This window comes from Sander vitreus, chromosome 3 (assembly GCF_031162955.1).
Source record: "Sander vitreus isolate 19-12246 chromosome 3, sanVit1, whole genome shotgun sequence".
NCBI lineage: Eukaryota > Metazoa > Chordata > Actinopteri > Perciformes > Percidae > Sander > Sander vitreus.
Window position 1 is genome coordinate 31,078,415 of NC_135857.1, and position 24,639 is coordinate 31,103,053.

The 24,639-nt window shown below is 40.8% G+C and overlaps 1 protein-coding gene across 1 annotated transcript; it reads right to left on the minus strand.

Moving 5' to 3' along the window:
• Window positions 1-279: 279 nt before the first annotated feature.
• galnt17 (polypeptide N-acetylgalactosaminyltransferase 17) lies at window positions 280-23,772 on the minus strand. Its single transcript, XM_078246960.1, has 12 exons — window positions 23,157-23,772; window positions 22,677-23,034; window positions 20,997-21,180; window positions 14,018-14,184; window positions 7,445-7,619; window positions 6,485-6,682; window positions 5,771-5,888; window positions 4,686-4,871; window positions 4,171-4,308; window positions 3,258-3,353; window positions 2,537-2,698; window positions 280-1,571 (listed from the first exon to the last, which is right to left on the minus strand). The coding sequence occupies exons 2-12, from the start codon at window positions 22,915-22,917 to the stop codon at window positions 1,437-1,439; spliced, it is 1,800 nt and encodes a 599-aa protein (XP_078103086.1). The 5' UTR covers window positions 22,918-23,034; window positions 23,157-23,772; the 3' UTR covers window positions 280-1,436.
• Between the last annotated feature and the right edge of the window lie 867 nt (window positions 23,773-24,639).

Sequence of the window (24,639 nt, forward strand, 5' to 3'; positions counted from 1 at the left end):
AAACAAAGTAGCCAAGAATGGTAGCTGAGAGAAACAGAAATAAAGTACTTTTCACAGCTTAAAATATGATTGTTGGTATAGGAAGTCAAGTTTTATGTTAGTATCTAATAAAAACGTTCCGCACAAGACAAACAATTTGATGTGCAACTAAAAATGTAAAAGGCATAAAACTCAGTTTGACCAAACAGAATCAATCCTGTACTCAATTCAATCAAGAATTCAAAAACAGCAATTCTATCCTCAGAAATAGTAACCATGCAAAAACCAAGAAAACAGTTGTTTATTGGAAGACAATCTTGGGTGCAAAAATCCAACTGATAACATTAAATTAATTGAATACATGACATTATACACATTTCAATACATTAATAATACCAGCCTCAAAGGCCTCCAGCATTTCCACATTTGATACACTTGTGCACATTTCCATTCCTGATTCAATCTTCCTCTCATAGGCTGCATCTCTATCTCTGTATCCCAAAAAGTGCTTCAGGCTGCAGCCTAGTAGTTTTGGCCTTCTGCAGTAGTTATGGCACTCAGCAGGTAACAGAATAAATTGGCTCAGCTCAAGTAAGCCTTGTCCCCATGTGCATACAGTACTTACAATCATGCTACAAGATGTACTGCATTTGGTGCTATTGAATGCTTTCAGTCAAAATGACAATAAAAAAAGACAAATGCATCCACACCATATAAAACCATGATTTAGACCAGTAGCCCTCGAGAATGGGATTTTTGAGATGATTTACAATAACTCCAAAGAAATTGGCACAGATACATCCAGTAATATTTATTGTTAATGCCTTTTTCTTCAAATTATAGATATTTACATGGTCTAGGCTTCTGTAAGAAGTCATAAGTAGGAACTCCTTCATTTTCAGGTAACTTAAAAAAAGTCAAGAACCCCTAATGAAGCCTATTACACACTACCAATGAGTTCTGATCAGTGCATATTACTGAAAATTTAATTCCAGGTGTTTTATTCTTTTACACAGCTCGAAAGACATGACATACAGAATGAGATAATGCAGACATGTTTTGAGGTTGAAGATAGAAACCTTATTTTTTGCCTAACATAAGACAGAACACGGTTTTGGCTGATCAAATCTTCATCCTTTAACCTAAAAACATCGAAGAGAAGTGGCACAGGAATTATGGCAATGTCACATCGAAGGTTTGTCAAATTCAGATGGAGAGAGAAACGGTTCTCATGCTAAACTCGCATCATTATGAATGTCCGCTTTGTAAAAAAAAAAAAAAAAAAGAAGAAATTTCACAAAACTTGTATCACTGAGATGTTCACAGCTCATATCTCTTTAAACCATCTCTGTATTTTCTTGAGAAGACGAGGAGCCTCTGCCTTATCAGTTGTCCCTCAGCCGACAGGGACCTGACAGCTCCTGAAAATGGCCTCTGGTGTCATTGGTCCCAGTCGACTACTGCTTCATGGTGTTCTTGATGGTCCACCTCTGCCCGGAGCAGGGCTGCAGGACCAGCAAGTGGCCGAAGTAAACGTTAGCCGGCACCACCTCCAGGCAGCGGCCCGTGGCTCTATTTATGATCGATTCATTCTGCAGGGCAGGGGGAGAGACAGCGTTCTGGTTTTATCTGGTCTAACAGATGGTTTGTGTACCACATGTGACTGTGACAGGATGTGACATGACCCAGGCCTGATGTGGATCAATCAATCTTCTCAGGTAATGTATTCATCATGACAATTAACACAATTTCTATACTTTTATGACTTTTTATGACATTTTACGTATACTATGACTTTTTATAAATTATTTGTTTTTTATAAACATTCTATAGTATGACTTTTTATGACATACTATACTATGTTTTGTATTAGTTTTTTAATGATATACTATACTATGACTTTTTAATGCCATACTATAACTTTTTATTATATTTTTCATTACATACTTTTTTATATTACTGCTTTATGAGATACTATCCTATGATTTTTTATGACATACTATACTATGACTTTTTTATGACTATGATATACTATACTATGACCTTTTATCATATTTTTGACATACCATACTGACTTTTTCTGACATACTATACTATGACCTTTTATCATATTTTTTATGACATACCATACTATGACTTTTTTTATGACTTTTTATGACATACTACAGTATACTATTACTTTTTATAATATTTTTATGACATACTAAACTATGACTGTTTTATGATACTGTTTTTTTCTCTGTTAAAATAGCCATTATTGAAAGAAAGAAGAAAAACATCGATATAAAAGGTGATTCCAACTTTTGAACGAATATCATTACCAATGACTGCTTCACTGTGATTTTTGTGACATTTGTGACATTAAAGAACTTCAACTTGACCACTAAGTAAAGATTGAATCTAATTTCATCCCATCAATTACATCTCTATGCTTGGCTCCAACGTTCACATCAGGTTTACGTTATTCAGCACTCACAAAACAATGAAATTCTGCTTTTCTTCTGAACAAACAATACATTATTTCACTGAGGAAAATGGTTTTCTTTCTACTTCTCACCTGAGAGAAATGCCATGTCTTTTGCTTAACGTTGGTAATCTTGTCACAGTTGAGGAGCTGAGGAAAGGTGCTGATCTGATCGTCCACCACACAGCGAGTGTCCTCCCCGGTGCTGCCCAGAGGGCCCAGGAATAGCTGACCCTCTTTGCTGTAACGTCCTAACTGAGGGAAAACACAGAGACAGCACTCATACAACAGTCTGAGGGGGATCGCAAACATGGAACGTGTGTATACTGTTAAGTTACCCACCACATACCCAAATTTGGGACCACTTGTGGTTTTGTCCGATGGATAACTTAGAAATTCAACTTAAGTGCGTCTTTTGTGGAAAGGCTGATAATGTGCTGCACTCACTAACAGATTTGAAGTTTAGCTCTGCTAGCTTTTAGCATTCTACTAAGACCTGCACCCTAGAAAGCACCTGTTTACCACTGCGTGCTAAAAAGAGATGGCCTGCGCGGAGGCTGAAGGGCTGAGGAACTGACACTGGCTGACTCAGTGCTTCAGCACATAAAGTGCAACACAGAAACATTTTTATCCTGACAGCAGAACTCTCTCCTAAGAGGATTTCAGCTGAGCCTGTGTAAGAAACACAGCTGTAAATCATGTCACTGGTGAAAGACACTAATGAACTGTGTGGGTTCTCAAGAGAGAAGCAAAGATAGTGGTGAGAGATGCACTCTGTGGCCATTTGGTTGAGCGTCTGGTGTCCATGTTGTACCTGAGGACCCCAGCCATGGCAGGGGTGCAGGGTGGCCGTGTGGTTCTCCTTCATACCCTGATCCATACACAGGTGGCTCGCTTTAGAGTTACGAATCTGAAATCATAAAAGCGTCTTTGAAAGTCACACTCAATTTCACTTGGCACAAGTTTTTCCCAAACAGTACTTAGGTATTCTCAAAAAATTCATGGCTGCCGTCAGCCAGTCAGCATTATGAATCACTATGTGTAAGATAAAAAGATTAGGGCTGCAACTAACGATTACGTTTATTCTCGTTTAATCGATTAGTTGTTTGGAATATAAAATGTCAGAAAACCGTGAAAAATGTTGATCAGTGTTTTCCAAAGCCCAAGATGACATCCTCAGATGTCTTGTTTTGTCCACAACTCAAAAATATTCAGTTTACTGTCATAGAGGAGGGAAGAAACTAGAAAATATTCACATTTAAGAAGCTGGAGTCAAATATGTTTTACCTTTTTTTTTGCATAAAAAATGACTTAAACCAACTATTGGTTATAGAAATAGTTGGCGATTAATGTAATAGTTGTATTATCATTATTATTAATAATAATAATTATTAATTATTATTAAGTAATCTATTAATCTTTGAAGATCTAAAAAAGATAAAGATCCAAATGCAAAATAAACATTTCTTAACATTTTATAATGTTTTACAATAACACAGCTCAGACAGTGTGTAGGGATATGATCTCTAAGTGCCTTCTAGCTGTCTTTTTGTTTGGAATTGACATACTGTATATATATATTTTTATAAACCCTTCAGGATTTTTTTGTCTCACTTATTTCTGTTTTTAGTGGTTCCATCCATTTGTGCAAATGCACCAAACCTTAGATGTACAAGCTTCTCTTTCCAATCTCTATCTCCTTCATGTCTGTTTGACTGCTCACTCACCTCGCCGTAGAACAGCGTGTTGTTATACCTCCTCATCTCTGGGTAAACATTGTCGAGGTACCATTCAAAGCTCTTACACTGCAGACTCTTCCTCAGTGCAACCCTCTGAGAGATGTCACCATAATCAATACCGTGGTTCTGCAAGAGCACAAGGAGTCATTATGGGAAGACTTTGCTATACAGAGGCATTTTTTCTACATGAAAAGCTGTAATAATAATTTAACTTTTAAACACTAATGTACATTTTGCTTTTTTCTACTGATTACTAGCACGATAATGATTCAACTAACTCCCAGTTTATAAAGGTTTGTACATTTCTTATTCAAAACAGCTGATTTATATGAATTATCTGCCCCGCAGTAAGGGTTGCTCTTCATATTTCCTTCAACAGCACCAGTAGTTTATGTGCAATAAACAGAAGCTGATCACAGTAGTTAGCATGACCAGCCACCATGGTAAAGTCTACTTATTAAAACAGGATTAGCAACATCATCTCTGCAGGAGCACTCTTTCACCTCCACAGGGATGTTCCAGGCCAGATAAACGTTGGACTTGTACTCATCCATCCAGACCTCAGCCACGCGTAGAGCGTTACGTCGTGTGTGGAAAGCTATGTTACTATGGTAGGGTTTCTTCATCCGTGCGATGTGAGCCACCCTGGAACATGGCAGCACCTCCATACTGCCTCCGCATAGCCACACCTACAGGTACATAATGTTAAAGAACAGGGAAAGTGAAGCTAGTAATACTATTTGTTTGGCCACAAGAGGGCAGACAATATCATAACAAGCTCACAGATACACAACCACCACAATATCCCCCACCTTGTAAGGTTGGTCAGGGCTAACAGCATACATGGAGCAACATTAAATGTTTTGATTCATTTTTCCAGTGTCCAAGTCCAGTATTTAGTCTCCTTTTAGCTTTGGTTTGGTCTCCACCAACTCCTGAGAAAAATATTTATCTCTAGATGTTTGACTCTCTTCACCCTGCTAGTTGCTAACTTCTGTCTGTCTGCCGTTTGATGTATGGCATGTAACATACAGTGCATTTATCAGAGCTTTTTGCTGGAAACACATGCCTATGGTAGGGACTGAACCACACAGTCACCTTGTCCATAAAACCAAAAGAGGCTAAAATGTGCAGTGCTGGGTATTCACTTCATGATTGGGGCACTACAAGTGACCTCTTTCATATTACAGAGTAATTTGACTTAATGTTAATATCAAATGATTGAATAAATCAGGTTGACACTTCACTAATCCATAGGCAGAATTAATTTTTTTTAGAAGTTTGAGGGGAAAAAAAGTTTGATATTCTTTCCTTTGCCTTTTAGCAAAAACAAACAACAAAAACCTGCAAAACAACGGCAGACTCTCCAATCACTCTAAATTTACAGCAACAAAGTCCCCAACCTTCCCGCTTGATGTGACCTATTTGTCTTCATTGCTCTGCTGTGAGCTGCGCACATAGGACTGGTCCTCCAGGACTCTTAATGGGGTCTCATTTATCAGCGGTGCCACGCTACGGTGGCCACCGCTCCACTTGAACCTATAGGGGTAAAGAGGGAGCAGGAACAAAAACTGGGTGACACACAAACCCTGATGCCCAATTCAATGTTCTCCCCTCCATAGACGTCCATGCCTGAGTCGAGCAGGCCGAGCTCGCCAAAGTAGTCACGGTTGGCCACGAAGGAGCAGCCAATCATGGCGGGAGTCCTGCGAAGGAAAACATAACAATATGAACCTTTACACCTGTAGAAGTTGTGTACAGTGTGCATGCAGATGTTCAATAAGTGAATTAGAACATTCTTGTGCATGTGTAAACGTGATGTAATTTCATTTTCTATTTAAACAAATCGGTTTATTTATCGCTTAGTTAGTTTTTTGGGGTGGGGGAAATAACATTTAACACAAATATCCCGGTGAAAATTAGTATATAAAAATCCCATTTGCAGCACAAACACCCTGTACTTTAAGAGTTTTTATTTTTTTTTACTTTGTAGGAGTCTGGTTTTCCCCTCATTTTCTTCCTCACTCATCCCAAGAGGATGAACTTTCAATAATGTGAGGACACACAAATGGCGTAAAACAATGTTATTCTTCTTTTTTTTTTATGAAAATGGTAAAGAACTGATAAAGAGAAGCATGTGTGTTATTATATGCAAATACAGACATGAATCTGCATCCTTGGAAATGTGAGATCCTCATCTGTCCTTTTTAGCAAACAAATGTATACGCTATGTCCATTGTTGCATTCTGTTGTTGTTTGTGTGTCTTCCAAGTGTATGTTTATATAAATGAAGTTGGCCTGCCTGATGGGAGCAGATATGTCCCCCTCGTCCCACCACTGTTTGGGCGGGTTGATGTACATGCACCACAGCTCCCAGTTGTAGCCATGGCCTGAGTTCTCGTAGCGCTCCACCTCGAACGTGTCATGCTTGATGTTATCGATGGAAGGCAGAATAATCCTCTTGTGGTCCTCTTTTATTCTGGCCAGAACCGGCTCGGCCCTGAAAAGAGTGTAAACACATACACACTTTACAGACACAAAGTTAAAGACAGGTGGCACAGAGCTTCTCTTCAGATCTCCACTCTCTCACCCACTTCAGTCAGTTATACGATCCCTCAAGTTGTACCAACTTTATTACTAATTCTATTTGATTCAGCTGAGTGCATCTCTGGAGGGCATTTGTCTATTTATGCTGAGCGAACTGGGTTGTGTACATACTCTAAAGTACACACTGAGCTGGAAAATAAGTAGGAGACCTACAAAAAGATGTCAGCGGGATGTGGCAAAAATGTTGAAAGCAGTCAAATGTTTACATCTGGGCCAAATCAGTTTCATCTTTGAAATGAACTTTTATGAACAGGCTTCTGCGCAATGTCCTATTTTAATGCTTGCTCTATGTTTTGTTTGTTATTTGATGAGCTTTATGTCCTGCGGTATCTGTTTAAACATGATTCTACAGGCTCTACCCTTCTCCTTCTCTCATCTTAAAACTTCTCAGGTGTGAAATTGCTTTTTGTGTCTTCAGTTTCTGCTGTTTCTGCTATCCTTTGTCATCTCCTTTAATGCTTCTGTAAAGCACTTTGCTACTTTCTTTTATAAGTGCTAAAAAAGTGTATTATTGCTGTTATCATGATTTGTTATTCAATGGGTCGTACACTATTTGGTTTTGTATACTGCATTCCGAGATACATAAATGTGGACAAGCTAAGTTCATTCTACCTGAAAAGGGAGAAGGGGATCCTAAAATGCCAGACTAACTCACCAGGATGGGGTGAACTCCACATGGGCGTCAAAAAATCCCGTCACCTCGGCGGTGGCCACCTTCCAGCCCTCAATCCTGGCTCGGATCAGTCCCTCTCTCTTCTGGTTCCTGACAATCTTCACCAGGCCGGGGTAGCGTTTGTTCACGTACTCTTCCAGTGGTCCTTTCAGCTGCTCTGCAGTCCGTAAAAACGAAGATTATGCACAGAACAACAGGTGATGGTTAGAGAGACTGTCCTTAATCTGAGATCAGAGCATCATCCATCTTGCAGATGTGTCCATGAGAAACGTATTAAAGTCCTGCTAGTTCCAGTTTTGCAGCACAGTACAGTAGCTCACCTTTGACCGCTTAAATAAAGATTGTAAAAGAATAGATCATCTCTCTCAGTAAAGTGTCACATTTTATATTTCTCTCTGTCCACTTTCTACAGACTAGAGACTGGGAATAGCCATTGTTGCCATTACAAAATAAAATAAAAAAGCATTCACATGGTTTGAAATCTGCCCTTTGACCCTATTTTACTCTCAACCAATCTAGTGTGGGTTTAGTGTTGGGTTTGATAACACAGCCACACCACTAAGGACCGACAGACATGAACAACCAAACCAAAAGCTCCACCACAAGTACACAATGATCAGTTTTTATAGAAAGAAAGCTACATATGACATACACACAAAGAGAAAGATGACATAAATCTGCTCTTCTGTTCCTTGTCCGGTTTTGAGCTCCAACAAACTCCAAACAACAAAACAGGTTCTGCTTCCTGAGCAACAAAGGTTGCTCCACCTTTGATCTCCCAATCAACTCATCAGCCTTTTCCCTCCAGACCTCCAGACCCAAACACTCGCTAGGCTTCTTCCTCCACACACACACACACACACACACACACACACACACACACACACACACACACACACACACACACACACACACACACACACAATCTTAAAGCTGCAAGAATTTGAAAATTTTTGACTTTGGCGTGACAACTTTGTTGCTGATAACCTTCCTAATCTGACCCGGGTTCACTGAGATGAAAGAGCTGAGAGCAGCACACAAACTGCTCCAAGTTCTACCTCAGTTATTCCATTATTTTACAAACAAAAACTTTTGCTGTCAGAATAATGTGAGTGATGCTAGAATCACATACAAATTGTCATAATAAACACTAATTTGCAGTCTTGCCAAGAGTTAGATGAGAAGATTGATTTGTCTCTCATGTCTTGCCATCTCTTTCTCTCTGCCTCTTTTCATTTCTTTCTCACTCACAAACACTCTTGATCACAATCTTATTTCCCATGCTGTATCTTCTCTCTCTCTCTCTCTCTCTCACACACATCATTCATACACACTCGTACAACGCGAGGCCACAGAGCCAGGTGGCCCGTGCAGGCAGTGAAAGTGGTGAGTGTTATTTGTTTGCATGCCTCGCCCTCTGCGCCGCTGCAATCTCTTCCTCTCTGTGATGGATAGCTCGCTCTCAGCCAACCAGCAATTTCAAGTGAGAGAGGAGTGGAGTGGTGGTGGTGGGGTTCAATATGTTCCTCAAAAAAAAAAATAATATTCTATATTTTTGTTATTGCTGACAAATCCCATGAAAAGACCAAAACCAATAATGAATTGATCCTACAAGTATTGCCTGTGTGCTTATTCCTTTGAGCCATACACCTCCATTGTTTTCCAAAACCTATTAAAACAGATGAATGCCTGACATGTTGCTTAAGTACAACGAACAGTGGTACTATATCTTATTTTGAGCCATACTAACATACTGTACACCATCCTGCTACCGAAAGTTCTCACCAGCACACAAAATGTGTATTAAAGCGTAACTCTCGCCAAAATGCAACCTAGGGTCTTTTTGTGAATGTACCCGAGTCAAACTTTTGTTTAAAAGCATATTTAGGACGGAATCGCCACTTTTAAGATTTACCGTATTTTCGTTTTTCGGTCAAATGGCCTTTTGAATGGGAGTGCTAGGGGCACTTTTATGCTAGCCTCAAAATAGCTATTTTTAAAACACTAAGAAGGCTCGACACAACATGAAACTTTGCTTGAAGTATCACCAGGGGCTCTACACCGTAACGAAGGCATTGAGAACATTGTTTGTGTACCCAGAGTTTACTAAAAAAGGTAAAAACTCACCGTAGGTCTTGTTGTTTCCGGCTGCAGCCATTTTATCAGTCAAAAACAATCGATTTCCGAATGCAACATAACAGGGAGGAGAGTAAAGATGGAAAGCTCCTAAAGCTTAGTTCCATATAAATGCACGGATTATTTCTTGTTTTGTCGTCATTGAAAAACAATATTGACCTCGTAGTTGAAAAAGGAGCCTCATGTGGAGTCCGTTCATTCGCATTCGGATATCGACTTGTTTTGACTGTCGAGGTGGTAGCGTCGGAAACAACAAGACCTGAGTGAGTTGTTCAAAACCTTTCTTTTTAGTAAACTCTGGGTACACAAACAATGTTGTCAATGCCTTCGTTACGGTGTAGAGCCCCTGGTGATACTTCAAGCAAAGTTTCATGTTGTGTCGAGCCTTCTTAGCGTTTTAAAATAGCTATTTTGAGGCTAGCATAAAAGTGCCCCTAGCACTCCCATTCAAAAGGCCATTTGACCGAAAAACGAAAATACGGTAAATCTTAAAAGTGGCGATTCCGTCCTAAATATGCTTTTAAAACGAAGGTTTGACTCATGGTACATTCACAAAAAGACCCTAGGTTGCATTTTTGCGAGAGTTACGCTTTAAAGGAAGATATTCTTTGATTACAACCAAGGTCTTGTTCTCATAGTTTTGGCCATTGTTTCTATGTTTCTCGCATAGACAGACCTTCCTCCGCAGCGCTGCGGAGGAGGGTCTTGCTAGTCCACACAGCATTCTGGGATGGGAGAAAAACATGCTCTGGTTCATTGGCATTTCTTTAAACCAATCACATTCGTCTTGGGCGGCGCTATGCGCTGGACACAATGACAGCGCCTCTGCAAAATAGCCTCGGGAAGGAGCCTCTGAGGAGCAGTTAACCATAGTCTTCATGAATCCACTGGACTTTAGAATGCCAACACAAAGAAAGCAGAAGGTATGGGAGATCTGGCCGAAAAAGAGGGACATCCGGTGGATTTTCTGGCGACACCTGAACAATCCCGGAAGTGGAACGTCGTCGATATAGACTGTTTCGATAGAAATGTTGTCATCGAGTTAACACGGAGACATTAACTAGGGAGAGAAACATGAGAAAGCCTACAGTTTAACCAGATTAATTACTTTATTGAAAAGGTAAAACTGCTAGTGAGTGCACCTGTAATGTTGTTAATAAACCCTCATTGCACAGGAAAAGTGTGTGCACAATTATAGCAGAAAAAGTCAGAGTTGAACCAGAAAGTTATGTCTAAACTGTGATGGATGTTTATAAACCTTTGTTTACAACCTGTATGATTGTCTCAGTACTCGTGTTTCTTGCCACATCAGACTTCTTTTTAGCTATGTTGCCAGATCTCAGAGATTAACTCATTTGCACCTGCAGGAATAACACCAAAACTACAAAAATGAAACCCAAGTTGTAATAAAACTGAATCTTGAATCACAGCGACTATCTAAGTGATATGCTAAGGCATTGTTGGTTTTGGTCTTTTCATAAGATTTGTTGAAATGAGAGAAATAGAATAACGGCAGTCTTAAGCCTTTAAATCCTCGACTATCTCATCTCTCTTCCTGTTTCCTCGTTATCTGGCTTTCCGTTCTGTCAGATTGCTTCCCCTCTCTCTTCCAGATATCCATTGCCTTGCACTCTTTTTCTCCTTCTCTCTGTCCGACCTCATTTATCTTAAATCCTATTTGTCTCCCATCCTTTCCCTCTCTCTCTTTCTGCCACTCTCTCTAATAGCCTGGCTTGCTCTTTCAGCCTCTCCTTTCATTCTCTGATGCCTCTTCATCTCCGTTTCCCTCTTCTTCCTTTTCCCTCTTTATCACTTTGCTTATTTTCAGACCCTTCTGCTGTCTTCATTCCTCAACCTTTTCTTCCTTTCTTTTAGTTTCATCCCTTCTTCCCGAATTTCTCTCCAACAACAACACCTTTTGCTCTTTATCGTTCCTGACTGTACCGCCTCCCTCCTTTTCGCTCTGCCTGGCTTCATCTCCTTCCCGTCCCATCATCTGTCTCTCTTTGTCCCCTCATCTCACAAAGCCCGGCATGGCAGCCTTGCCCAATAAATAAGACAGGGACATCTCTCCCGTGACATCCAATTGCGGTGCTTCGCCTCTATCTGCCTGTCTGCCCTGCAAATATGTAACACCATCAGACACCTCAGCAAATGCTAATTCTCAAAAGCAATGACCACGGCTTTTGTAAAGGAGATACTCATCACCTTGTCGTGCCAACAACACCATATTACAAGTTTAATGCCTGTAAGTGCTGTTAAATATGTGTTGTTTATGATGCATAATTAATGCAAAATTTGTAGTTAATCTCATACAGTAAATAAATAGGAAATGTGTTTAATGTAAATGTTATAATTAATGTAATGTAATAGTTAAAGATTTTAGTCCATTGTGTTTTTCGTTTCTCTTGGAACTAAAGTTCTCTGTTGTGTTTTCCACTGCTGCGAAGTTTGCTAATTAAGTTGGAGTTTCACTGTTGTCAGAGGCCAAAGCGAACTGTAAAGGATTTTCAAAGGATTTAAGAACCTCTTTTCAGGACAAGCAGCCAACGAGTTCTCACGGCGTGACGTGGATGCATTAAGGACAGAAGAGCAAAGCAATAAACGCTCGTTTCAAAGAACCAACCTGTGTCTGTGTTGTCGTGAAGAGAGCTATAATGCCTTTGTCCCATACAGTAACACATCAGGGAACAATGTATCAGCATATTCATAAGTAAAATGCATGCAACAAGTATGAACAACAGGCTTTGTGTTATGTTTGGAGGGTGTTTTTATTCCTACTCTTTGTATGCAACAGATGATTTTAAGAGGAGTATAGGATGCTGTTTAAACCATTATGTTACCTGTAGTAATGAACCACAGGTAACATAATTGCTAAACAAATAATAGTTTGTTTGTTTAGTTGGCCATAGGCAAAGGGAATTGTTAGCCATTGTGAAGGGACATTAAAGGAATAGCTTGACATTTTTGCGCTTTCTTGTGGCGAGTTAGATGACTAGATTGACACCACACTCGTATCTGTCTGTTAAATACTGGCTGGGACCAGTAAGTTCCTGGAGTCTCCGCGGGTTGCCTGGCAACTGCTCTGAGCCAAGAAATAGTCTGGCACAGCATCCCCATAAAACAGCAAACTGACACTTTTACATTTTGTTTTCATATTCACCCTCTAGACATGAGAAATGAATCAATCTTCTCATCTAACTCTTGGCAAGACTGCAAATTAGTGTTTATTATGACGATTTGTATGTGATTCTAGCATCACTCATATTATTCTGACAGCAAAAGTTTTTGTTTGTAAAATAATGGAACAACTGAGGTAGAACTTGGAGCAGTTTGTGTGCTGCTCTTAGCTCTTTCATCTCAGTGAACCCGGGTCAGATTAGGAAGGTTAGCAACAACAAAGTTGTCACAACATTTTCAAAATCTGAACCTAGCAGCTTTAAGATGGTGTGTGTGTGTGTGTGTGTGTGTGTGTGTGTGTGTGTGTGTGTGTGTGTGTGTGTGTGCGTGCGTGTGTGCGTGTGTGTAGCAAGCTTCAAACAATACAGGTTTTGAAGGCTGATAGCTGATAAGTGATAGTTATTTAAGCCAATGCGCATTATAGAAATGTGTGCATTTAAATTGCATAAAGAAAAATCCAACATATTAACACATAGCCGTCTTCCCACCATTACTACATAATAGGTTGCTGGCTGGATTTTTGAACACGTTTTCAAAACAAATGTTGTGATTAAACCATTTGTGATTGGAATAGAGAATACCTCTAGTTCGTCTGGTTTGGCATTGGCAATGTTAAACAACTCTTTGCCTGAATTACTGCGACATCATTCAGTTTACTTGTAACTTCAACTGTCTCCTTTAGAAAATCTCCAAAATGTAATCATTTATCAAAGTGACAACCAAAACAAACAGAATAGAAAACAAACTCCCGTGGCAGAAGTAATGAAAATCTTTGCAGGTTCTGAAAACTGTCAAGCTGACATGAGTCTGAATGAGTAAAATCATTTCCATCAATTGGCAGTTGGTAACACTGCAGGACAATATTTTCTATTCAAAGTTTAATACCTACATGATTCATCAACTAAGCAATATACTTTATTTTTTTAACTCTAGTGTCACTTTTTTGAGTATTTGATGAAACAAAATTTAAAAACAAATTATTACGAGGATACTAAGATTACTTGACTTTTGACTTTTAGTTTGTTGCTTCCCCAGTAATGCCAGGAGACAGGCAATGTATCAAACCAAGACCTGCTGGGAGCCTTCTTTCACCCTCCTGTTGTTCTGTACTCTCTTCACCAGCCTCTATACAGGCAAATATGAGTCTTTGAGATTACATTTACAACAAGTTCAAATCAGAAGGAGTAAAAGCCACTGTCCTCATTTGAGAGATGGCCAAGGAAATCCATTTGTACTGACCGTCATCGCTGTTGTCGTCCACCAGGATGATTTCTTTAAGCAAGTGGGCCGGAGTGTGATTGACAGCTGAGTGGACTGAGCGCAGGATCACCGACAGAGCCTCGTTGACGAAGATGAAGATGAGGGACATCTTGGGGAGATCTCTCGGGTAGCTGACCTTTCTGCATCTGCACAGAGACACGCAAACACACCACGCCATTTGTAAAATAAAACCTTTTCTTGCCTGCCTGTGTAACCTACATTCTGGGCTTTGCACGCTACACTCACCCTCCATCAATAGTGTAAAAGACCAAAAATCTTCTTCGCTAAAGCTGAAAGGCAAACCATGTGTGTCTTGCACCAATCAAATTGGCCTATTTACTGTCTGCTGCAGATAGGAGGCCTATTTTTTATACTGCTGTTTTGTTTAAAGAGGTCTAATGAAGAGGAAAGAGGCAGGGTGAGACTTTGGTTCCAAGAGTGGAAGAGGAAACGCTTTCCTTTACTTGTCTCAATTCCTTTAATTAATAATATTATTTGTCACGTGAAATTAAATTTCACAACAAATGCGTTTTCATGAAGACAAAATATTTTTCCTATATTATATAGATATTTAACAGGAAAGCCTGAGGTTTTAAATATCTAACTTTTTTTTTTTTACAAGAAAACAGGCTTTAATTATAAATATTACAAACATGAAGATGGAATATACGTGTGTTAGAAATATATTTCATTCAGAGACACTTCCTTCAAAGAGTTTAGGACCATGTTTTTGGACATACAGTGGTGTGAAAAAGTGTTTGCCCCCCTTCCTCATTTCCTGTTCCTTTGCATGTTTGTCACACTTAAGTGTTTCGGAACATCAAACCAATTTAAACAAAAGTCAAGGACAACACAAGTAAACACAAAATGCAATTTGTAAATGAAGGTGTTTATTATTAAAGGAGAAAAAAAATCCAAACCATCATGGCCCTGTGTGAAAAAGTGATTGCCCCCCTTGTTAAAACATACTATAACTGTGGTTGTCCACACCTGAGTTCAATTTCTCTAGCCACACCCAGGCCTGATTATTGCCACACCTGTTCACAATCAAGGCATCACTTAAATAGGAGCTGCTTGACACAGTAAGGTCCACCAGAAGATCCTTAAAAGCTACACATCATGCCGAGACCCAAAGAAATTCAGGAACAATTGAGAAAGAAAGTAATTGAGATCTATCAGTCTGGAAAGGGTTATAAAGCCATTTCCAAAGCTTTGGGAATCCAGCGAACCACAGTGAGAGCCATTATCCACAAATGGCGAAGACATGGAACAGTGGTGAACCTTCCCAGGAGTGGCCGGCCGCCCAAAATTACCCCCAAGAGCGCAGCGACGACTCATCCAAGAGGTCACAAAGACCCCACAACAACGTCCCAAAGAACTGCAGGCCTCACTTGCCTCAGTTAAGGTCAGCGTTCATGCCTCCACCATCAGGAAAAGACTGGGCAAAAATGGACTGCATGGCAGAGTTCCAAGGAGAAAACCACTGCTGAGCAAAAAGAACATCAAAGCTTGTCTCAATTTCTCCAGAACACATCTTGATGATCCCCAAGACTTTTGGGACAACATTCTGTGGACCGATGAGACAAAAGTGGAACTCTTTGGAAGGTGTGTGTCCAAGTATATCTGGCGAGAAGGAACACTGCATTTCATAAAAAGAACATTATACCAACTGTAAAATATGGTGGTGGTAGTGTGATGGTCTAGGGGCTGTTTTGCTGCTTCAGGACCTGGAAGACTTGCCGTGATAAAAGGAACTATGAATTCTGCTGTCTACCAAGAGATCCTGAAGGAGAATGTCCGACCATCTGTTCGTGTACTCAAGCTGAAACGAACTTGGGTTCTGCAGCAGGACAATGATCCTAAACACACCAGCAAGTCCACCACCGAATGGCTGAAGAAAAACTAAATGAAGACTTTGGAGTGGCCTAGCCAAAGTCCTGACCTGAATCCTATTGAGATGTTGTGGTATGACCTTAAAAAGGCCGTTCATGCTCGAAAAACCCTCTAATGTAACTGAATTAGGACAATTCTGCAAAGATGAGTGGGCCAAAATTCCTCCAGGACGCTGTAAAAGCCTCATTGCACGTTATCGCAAACGCTTGGTTGCAGTTGTTGCTGCTAAGGGTGGCCCAACCAGTTATTAGGTTTAGGGGGGCAATCACTTTTTCACACAGGGCCATGATGGTTTGGATTTTTTTTTCACCTTTAATAATTAACACCTTCATTTACAAATTGCATTTTGTGTTTACTTGTGTTGTCCTTGACTATTGTTTAAATTGGTTTGATGTTCCGAAACACTTAAGTGTGACAAACATGCAAAGGAACAGGAAATGAGGAAGGGGGGCAAACACTTTTTCACACCACTGTAGTTGCAGAAAAGGCACTGTTTCAAAGCTGAAGTGCGTAGTTTCTGCTACCCCCATGAGGAATCACCCCCCCCCCCTCCTCCATGCAGTTGCTAGTAGCCAAGGAGGACACGGAGGATTAAAACAACATGATGGACTCTTCAGAAGAGGTAACTATCTTCACTCGAGTTTATGCAAGCGAAAGTCACCGGACAACACAATCTTCTGAACATAGCGAGACTGAAAAATACAGAGAGAGTTGTGTGGAGCTGATAGTCTTAACTAGCTTTGTAGAAAGTCATTTAGTAAAGGCTTGAATGTAACGGACGTTCATTAATATCAAAAAGTTTTAAGAAGCTCCCAAAATGAAACCAGTTCAACAGTGTGAGGGGATCATATTTGAAAAAAGAAAACCCAGCAGTTACATATAACACTGATATAAGGAATATACAGTGGGGCAAAAAAGTATTTAGTCAGCCACCAATTGTGCAAGTTCTCCCACTTAAAAAGATGAGAGAGGCCTGTAATTTTCATCATAGGTACACTTCAACTATGAGAGACAAGATGAGAAGAAAAAAATCCAGAAAATCACATTGTAGGATTTTTAATGAATTTATTTGCAAATTCCTCAGAACAAATAAGTATTTGGTCACCTACAAACAAGCAAGATTTCTGGCTCTCACAGACCTGTAACTTCTTTAAGAGGTTCCTCTGTCCTCCACTCGTTACCTGTATTAATGGCACCTGTTTGAACTTGTTATCAGTATAAAAGACACCTGTCCACAACCTCAAACAGTCACACTCCTAACTCCACCAAAGAGCTGTCAAAGGACACCAGAAATTGTAGACCTGCACCAGGCTGGGAAGACTGAATCTGCAATAGGTAAGCAGCTTGGTGTGAAGAAATCAACTGTGGGAACAATTATAAGAAAATGGAAGACATACAAGACCAGTAATAATCTCCCTCGATCCGGGGCTCCACGCAAGATCTCACCCCGTGGGGTCAAAATCACAAGAACGGTGAGCAAAAATCCCAGAACCACACGGGGGGACCTAGTGAATGACCTGCAGAGAGCTGGGACCAAAGTAACAAAGGCTACCATCAGTAACACACTACGCCGCCAGGGACTCAAATCCTGCAGTGCCAGACGTGTCCCCCTGCTTAAGCCAGTACATGTCCAGGCCCGTCTGGAGTTTGCTAGAGAGCATTTGGATGATCCAGAAGAGGACTGGGAGAATGTCATATGGTCAGACGAAACCAAAATAGAACTTTTTGGTAAAAACTCAACTCGTCGTGTTTGGAGGGGAAAGAATGCTGAGTTGCATTCAAAGAACACCATACCTACTGTGAAGCATGGGGGTGGAAACATCATGCTTTGGAGCTGTTTTTCTGCAAAGGGACCAGGACGACTGATCCGTGTAAAGGAAAGAATGAATGGAGCCATGTATCGTGAGATTTTGAGTGAAAACCTCCTTCCATCAGCAAGGGCATTGAAGATGAAACGTGGCAGGGTCTTTCAGCATGACAATGATCCCAAACACACCGCCCGGGCAACATAGGAGTGGCTTCGTAAGAAGCATTTCAAGGTCCTGGAGTGGCCTAGCCAGTCTCCAGATCTCAACCCCATAGAAAATCTTTGGAGGCAGTTGAAAGTCCGTGTTGCCCAGCGACAGCCCCAAAACATCACTGCTCTAGAGGAGATCTGCATGGAGGAATGGGCCAAAATACCAGCAACAGTGTGTGAAAACCTTGTGAAGACTTACAGAAAAAGTTTGACCTCTGTCATTGCCAACAAAGGGTATATAACAAAGTATTGAGATGAACTTTTGTTATTGACCAAAATACTTATTTTCCACCATAATTTGCAAATAAATTCATTAAAAATCCTACAATGTGATTTTCTGGATTTTTTTTCTCATTTTGTCTCTCATAGTTGAAGTGTACCTATGTTGAAAATTACAGGCCTCTCTCATCTTTTTAAGTGGGAGAACTTGCACAATTGGTGGCTGACTAAATACTTTTTTGCCCCACTGTATGTACATAATGTACAAGGCAAGAGATGCCACAGCAATAATGGAAAGAATCGGTTACAACAGAAGTGGGCAGGGATGGTGCAAATTAGTGTAACTGGTAACAGCAGTGTGTAACAGCCTGAATAATTGTGTGAGAGTGTGAACTTATCACATTACAAGTACAGCTCCGTTGACTAATCTGAATGTGACTGTGAAGAGTAAGCTCATCAGCAGATGGCTCTTCTTTTGGCATTTCTGCAATGCAGTTTCTCGTTACTTATCAGCCGATACATACAAAATCAGTTGTGCCTATGCATCAGTCGACTCTTATATGAAACATGTTGGGGAAAACAGGCTTGGACAATAAATGTACTCATCAGTAGGGCTGCACAATATATCATTTTTTATTCATCATCACAATATCAACAGGCACAATAAACACATTACTAAAGGCTGCAATATATCGCAAAAGACACAAAAAAATTTTTTTGTGTTAGTTGAAAGAAAATTGCACTTTAAAATGTAACTCATTCTTTTTTTAGTGGTGCCTTTTATATTCAATTCACTTCAATAAAAGAATGTTGGAAATTATTTCCTTTCATTCGTTTTAAATACAAAAAGGAATTTCTTGTATTTTAGCTGAATACTGAAAGCAGCAGAAATGCAGAACAGAGTACACTTTAAAATTAATATTTATTGCAAGAATGTTATCACGATATTCAACAATGTTATCGCATATCGCATATTTTTCTCATATCCTGCAGCCATAATTATCAGTATATTACGAAATCTACTTTTCTTCTTTAGACTACTCGTAGTTTGACATTTGATCCGATTCTTTGTCTCTCCCTCTCTCTCATTTCACCACCACCTCCGGCTCTACAGTGTAAAGAGACCTTCAGCCAAACATAGCAGACTCATCAGACTCAAGCTTACGTGCTGCTGCTAAGCCGGAAGATATCACACCCCAACAAGCTTCACACGCCACTTTGATCCCGGCAACATAAAAGACCCCCGAGTGACAAATGAGAGCGCTGAGACACACACACACACACACACACACACACACACACACACACACACACACACACACACACACACAGCGATGAGCAGGGGGCTTTCTCATCATCACTGACTTTTAAATAGAAGGGCTGTTACTCGATTAACCAGAGATGTGTGCCAGAGACAGACTCTTTAAAGAAACATTTATCGTGAAGAAAGGTGCACCTTGTATGCAGATACAATATACTGCTCAGAACTATTTGTAGGAGGACAAGTTGATGCACACACTCATGGACATACACAAGAATGTGCACATTCATCAATGATGTGCATGCAAGCACAATTCCAAATGCACCTTTTACACCATGCATGTACGCCTGGAGATCGATAGCAAGTCTGAGTGCAACTCCATCAAATATGAGTGTGAGAGACAGAGAAGCGGAGAGAGAGAGAGAGAGAGAGAGAGAGAGAGACAGACAGACAGACAGACAGACAGACAGACAGACATTAAAATGGGAGAAATGAATGATGCACAAATTCAGCTGGGAGAACAAATCACCCTTAATAAACACATACATGAAAATCTGAGTTAAGGAAGAGGTTAGGGTGGTGGAGGGAGCTGGCATGTGTGTACTATAGCAGAGTAAAAGTGAGAAGTGTCAGGACAGGTTATAATGGCTGCACTGTACACTGAATCTGATTGGATGTGACTAGTCCGCTGACTACCACAGTAAATGTGTGAAGGATCCAGTTATCGTGAAGCATGAATGAAACAGCTGATGGCAAGCAGCTAATGCAAGTGGGACTTCAGTGCTCTGTCTGAACTATCGCTATGCTTCATTTAAAAAATTTATCAGCAACATGTCTTTAAATACACAGTTTCAGGGTTTGCCCTGCCTCACAAAACCGTTTTTACTTGTATGTTTTGAAATATGTTAGGTCCATATGTGTTTGTGTTATGTCGTGAATGTGAAAATGAACCGCTACCTCCTCTGTCAGCTCTAGCCACGGAAAAGAAATAAGCGGAGAAATCAGGCCAATTACAAAAGCTGGTCAGTCTGATGTCATGTTGCCTGAGCTCATTACTATTCATAAGCTCGCCCAATTGCGCTGGGTAAAGGATGCTGATAGCCAGGCTCTCATTGGTTAGCTGTTAGCCAATCAGAGTCAAGCAGCTTAGCTCGTTGAATATTAATGAGAACTGGCACAAATCGAGCTGAGTCTTCCTGCAGGCTTTCTATACCACGCTAGAATGGTTTGAAACAAGGTAACCAAGGCATTTTTTCCACAAAACATGTTACAGAGTCCATGGTAGAACTTCGGACATTACCACAAAGTAATGAAATACGTGTGGCAGGGCACCTTTAACGCACATCACACACTAAACTGTTACCATTGGAACTACTTTCTACTGAAAACAATTAGAAACATGTTGCTGATGAATTATTTAAATGTAATTTCACAACACTGTTAGAACCACAAAAAAATCCATACATCACCATTGTATTGGGTGGAGGCAAACATCTACGAGACAGATCAATTGTTTTGAACCAACACTGAAAGTGAATTTAAAGTTGATCTACTTGACATGTACTCACTTGCTGGGCCGGTGGTCCGGTATGTTCCGATCCAGAGAGATTCTGTCACTGAGGTAGGCGTTGTAGCCGTACTTCTCCCTCAGGTATTTAGCGTCGCTTTCCTCAGCTGGCGACAGCGTGGCAGGGATGCCGGCTTTACCCCGACCCCCGAAGCCCTCGATCAGGCCCAGAGATTTGGACAGACCTGGGCGAGACAAACAAGAGAAGATTACATGTCAGGATGCTTTAGTCTGGCTGAGTCATTCTCCTCTAAGCAACGCACTCTGTGGCGTACAGCTGGTAGCCTGCCTCCTTTTTCACAGCTCCAACATCACATGAGCATAGTGTGTAGTCAGTTGCTGTCAAAATAGGTGAACATCTGAGTTGAATTCAAGTTATGACAAGTGGTGGTGCAGAGAATGCATTCAATATAGAGCTGGGCGATATGGAGAAAATCAGATATCACAATATTTTTGACCAAATACATCGATGCCGATATTGCGGTGGTATTGTAGGGTTGACTATTTGTGCTTTCACAAAATATTAACACAATGAGAGTTTTAATTTTTTTTAAATCGCCAATAATGTGGATGTAGTGACTAAGTGGGAAAAGGGCAAATAAATAAACAGCTAGTAAGTCTGGTAAGTTCAGAAAATGACAATTACATCATTTTGCTGTAATGCAGCCTTTCAAACCAGGAAAAGACAACACTTGTGTCATATCACAATATTACGATATCCCAAATTTAAGACGATATATAGGCTCATATATCGATACAATAGTGATATATTGCCCAGCACTAACTCAATATACTGTACAATTTACTAACAAGCAAGGCCTATTCAAGAGCTTCCTACTGTATACTGAGGTCAGTTTACTCAGTGATTACAAATACACATGAAACTAACGATTAAAGTAAAAAGGCTTTTACTGTTTCAAATTAGGGATAAAATAAGATTCTTCTTAGTGTGTGACTGGGCGTATTTGTGGGTGGCAGAGTGATTAACGTGACTGCCTTTCAACACGATAAGCTGTGTTCAAGCCTCTGTGTCGGCAAACATCCTGCTGAAGGCACTGAATCCCAAAAAAGCTCTTTGCTCTGCTGTCCCCCAGACCTCTCACCTCCCTGGGGGAAGAAAGACATCCTTCAAGGACAAGTACAACGATCCCTCCCCCCCACACACTATGATACAAGTATATCATAGTGGGGGGTCTGGGTGTCCTCCCCCTGGGTTATTTTATATTTACGGTGGCCTATGCCAAGAAGAAAAACACAGATGACAATTCAAAATATATCAAAAATATAATAGAAGTATGCTGTTGCATGTCATTTGGGCATTTTTAAGTGGGTATATGGAAATCCTGGAGCTTTCTCAGTGGCTATACTACCTGCGTAGAATTAGATGTTTTATTGCAAACTAACAATTCATCGTTGATCTTTGCTACTTATAGCTGCAGAGGTGGTTAACTATTAAATGTAGCCTACTGCTATGTAAGAGATGTTGACCTTTTCTTCACATGTCCGTGAAGTGGATTTAGATTTTCAGCAGGCAGTGCATAACGCCATACAACACGCTTTAACATGAATACAATAATGTGACTGACAGGTATTTGTCTCATAGTGAGAGGCCCATCAGGCTTTTGGCTCTGTGGTCTTGATATGTGATTTCAGTTGAACTGTTACACTGCATCATCTTTACCGTTTAACTGCCTGTACACCACATCCTCCAGCGAGCTGAGCCTCTTCAGCAGCACCTCATGACTGATGCTGGGCCCCTGCGCCGTCCCGTTGCCCCGGGGCCTCTTCCCGTCCGCCGGAGCCTCTGGAGCGGCGGCTTGGGCGCTGCGCGTGTTGCACTTGGCCCAGAAAGTCATGAACCCAGCAACCGCAAGCACGTTCAGCACCAGTAAAACCCTCCATCTTCTGAAGACAAAAGCCATTAAAAAGTCGCCGGTGTCCAGGCTCCGAGTGGTAGAGGGACAGGAGGGGGGAGAGTCTCCGGAGATGCCGTACGAGTCACAGATTCAGGGCTCCCTCGGCTTGCGATGTGCGGAAAGCTGCAGGGATAATTCAGCAAGAGTGTTACATCGGCACACACACACCTCATAGAGAAACAGAAACGTTACTGCAAATGTTGAGGAATTGCACTGATTCCTGGTCATTAAATCTGCTCTCTTACCATTTGGCGCCGGGGTTATTTTAGGTTGCATCCCCCTTCTGTGGAAAAATGGGGCGCCTGGCCATCGGCTTTCATCCGTGTTAACGCCACTGCAAGCCGGCGTTTAAGATCACGCACGGAAGATGTAAGACAAAGACACCAGCATATGTTGATCTTGAGGAACCAATGGGCTACTCCTAAATAATTTAACAGTGAGGAGATTATCAAGTCAGTATTTTTGTCCCCTTCCTTTGCGTCTAACAGAAGTCGGCAGTGATTCGACTGAGGAGGACTGCGCGCAGAAAAAGCCTTGCAGATGCTCAGGGAAAACCTTCTAAACGTTAATTCAACCTTTCTGTTCGCCGGAAGCCTGTTCGCTCAGCTTCTTCCACCCGTCACACGTTGTTGGATTCACAGTGAGAGACAACTGAGGAGACTGCACAGATTATGAGCAGATAGCAGCGGTTCAAGAGACGCAGCATCCTCCGGCGAAGGCAGCTACAGATGATGCTCCGGGACGCAGCAGCAGCAACAACAAAGAAATACGTCCTGATTTCTCGATTTTCTTCTTCGGCCAGCACCCCAACGTTTTCAGTGTATTCTGCATGCAGCCCTTCTTGTTTTGTTGTGCCTTGTTATTTCCTCTAACCCTTCCACACAGCGCTTAATAAGGGCGCAGGGAAAAACGTGAAGTGGATCCGGTGACGTTTTACTTCACAGCCGGTCAGGGGTGGTGGGTGGGGTGTCTGTTCCTTTCCCTCCCTGCCAGCCAATTATCTACAATTAGAGAACATTCAAATATGTCACACTGCTTCCCACAGTGGGCTTCTTGGGTTTAATATAGACTTCAGGGTGGATTTTTTTTTTGGTCCCTTATTATAGACTAAAACGTGTTTTAGAGTAAATTGCATTCACCATAAAAGGTGAGCACAGTGGGGTAATGTTTAACAAACACTACTCTTTTCAGAATGTCATCACCCTCACAAAGCTGGTATAGACAGTAATCCAATTCTGCAGTATATAAAATCATCTCAGACTGTGTTCCTCCCCACAGGCAGGAATCACATCAGATTAAGGCGCCTTAAGGGGAAAAATCTGATACGACACCCCGTAGTTTGCCTTTGTCCCCCGAGGAAATTTATCTGGTGAAATTAATTCTGGTGGAATAAGTATTCTCACTTTTTATAAAAGTGACAAATCACACCACAATATTAGAATCAGCTTGATTGGCCAAGTATGTGTACACATACAAGGAATTTGACTCCAGTGTTAAATTGCTCTGCATTGTATACACAGAAATAGACATACAGCCAAAACAAGTTAAACTATTTATTTTATTTAAGCACAGCATGCAACAGTAACGTTAATGTCGTAACTGGTGCTCGACTTATATACTATATACTGTTGGGTAGTTTCAGCTATAGCAATGCATACTATTTTATTATAGGGTGCATAGGGTATAGATATATAACTATGTAGGATGTTTTGCATGCAGGAATATACT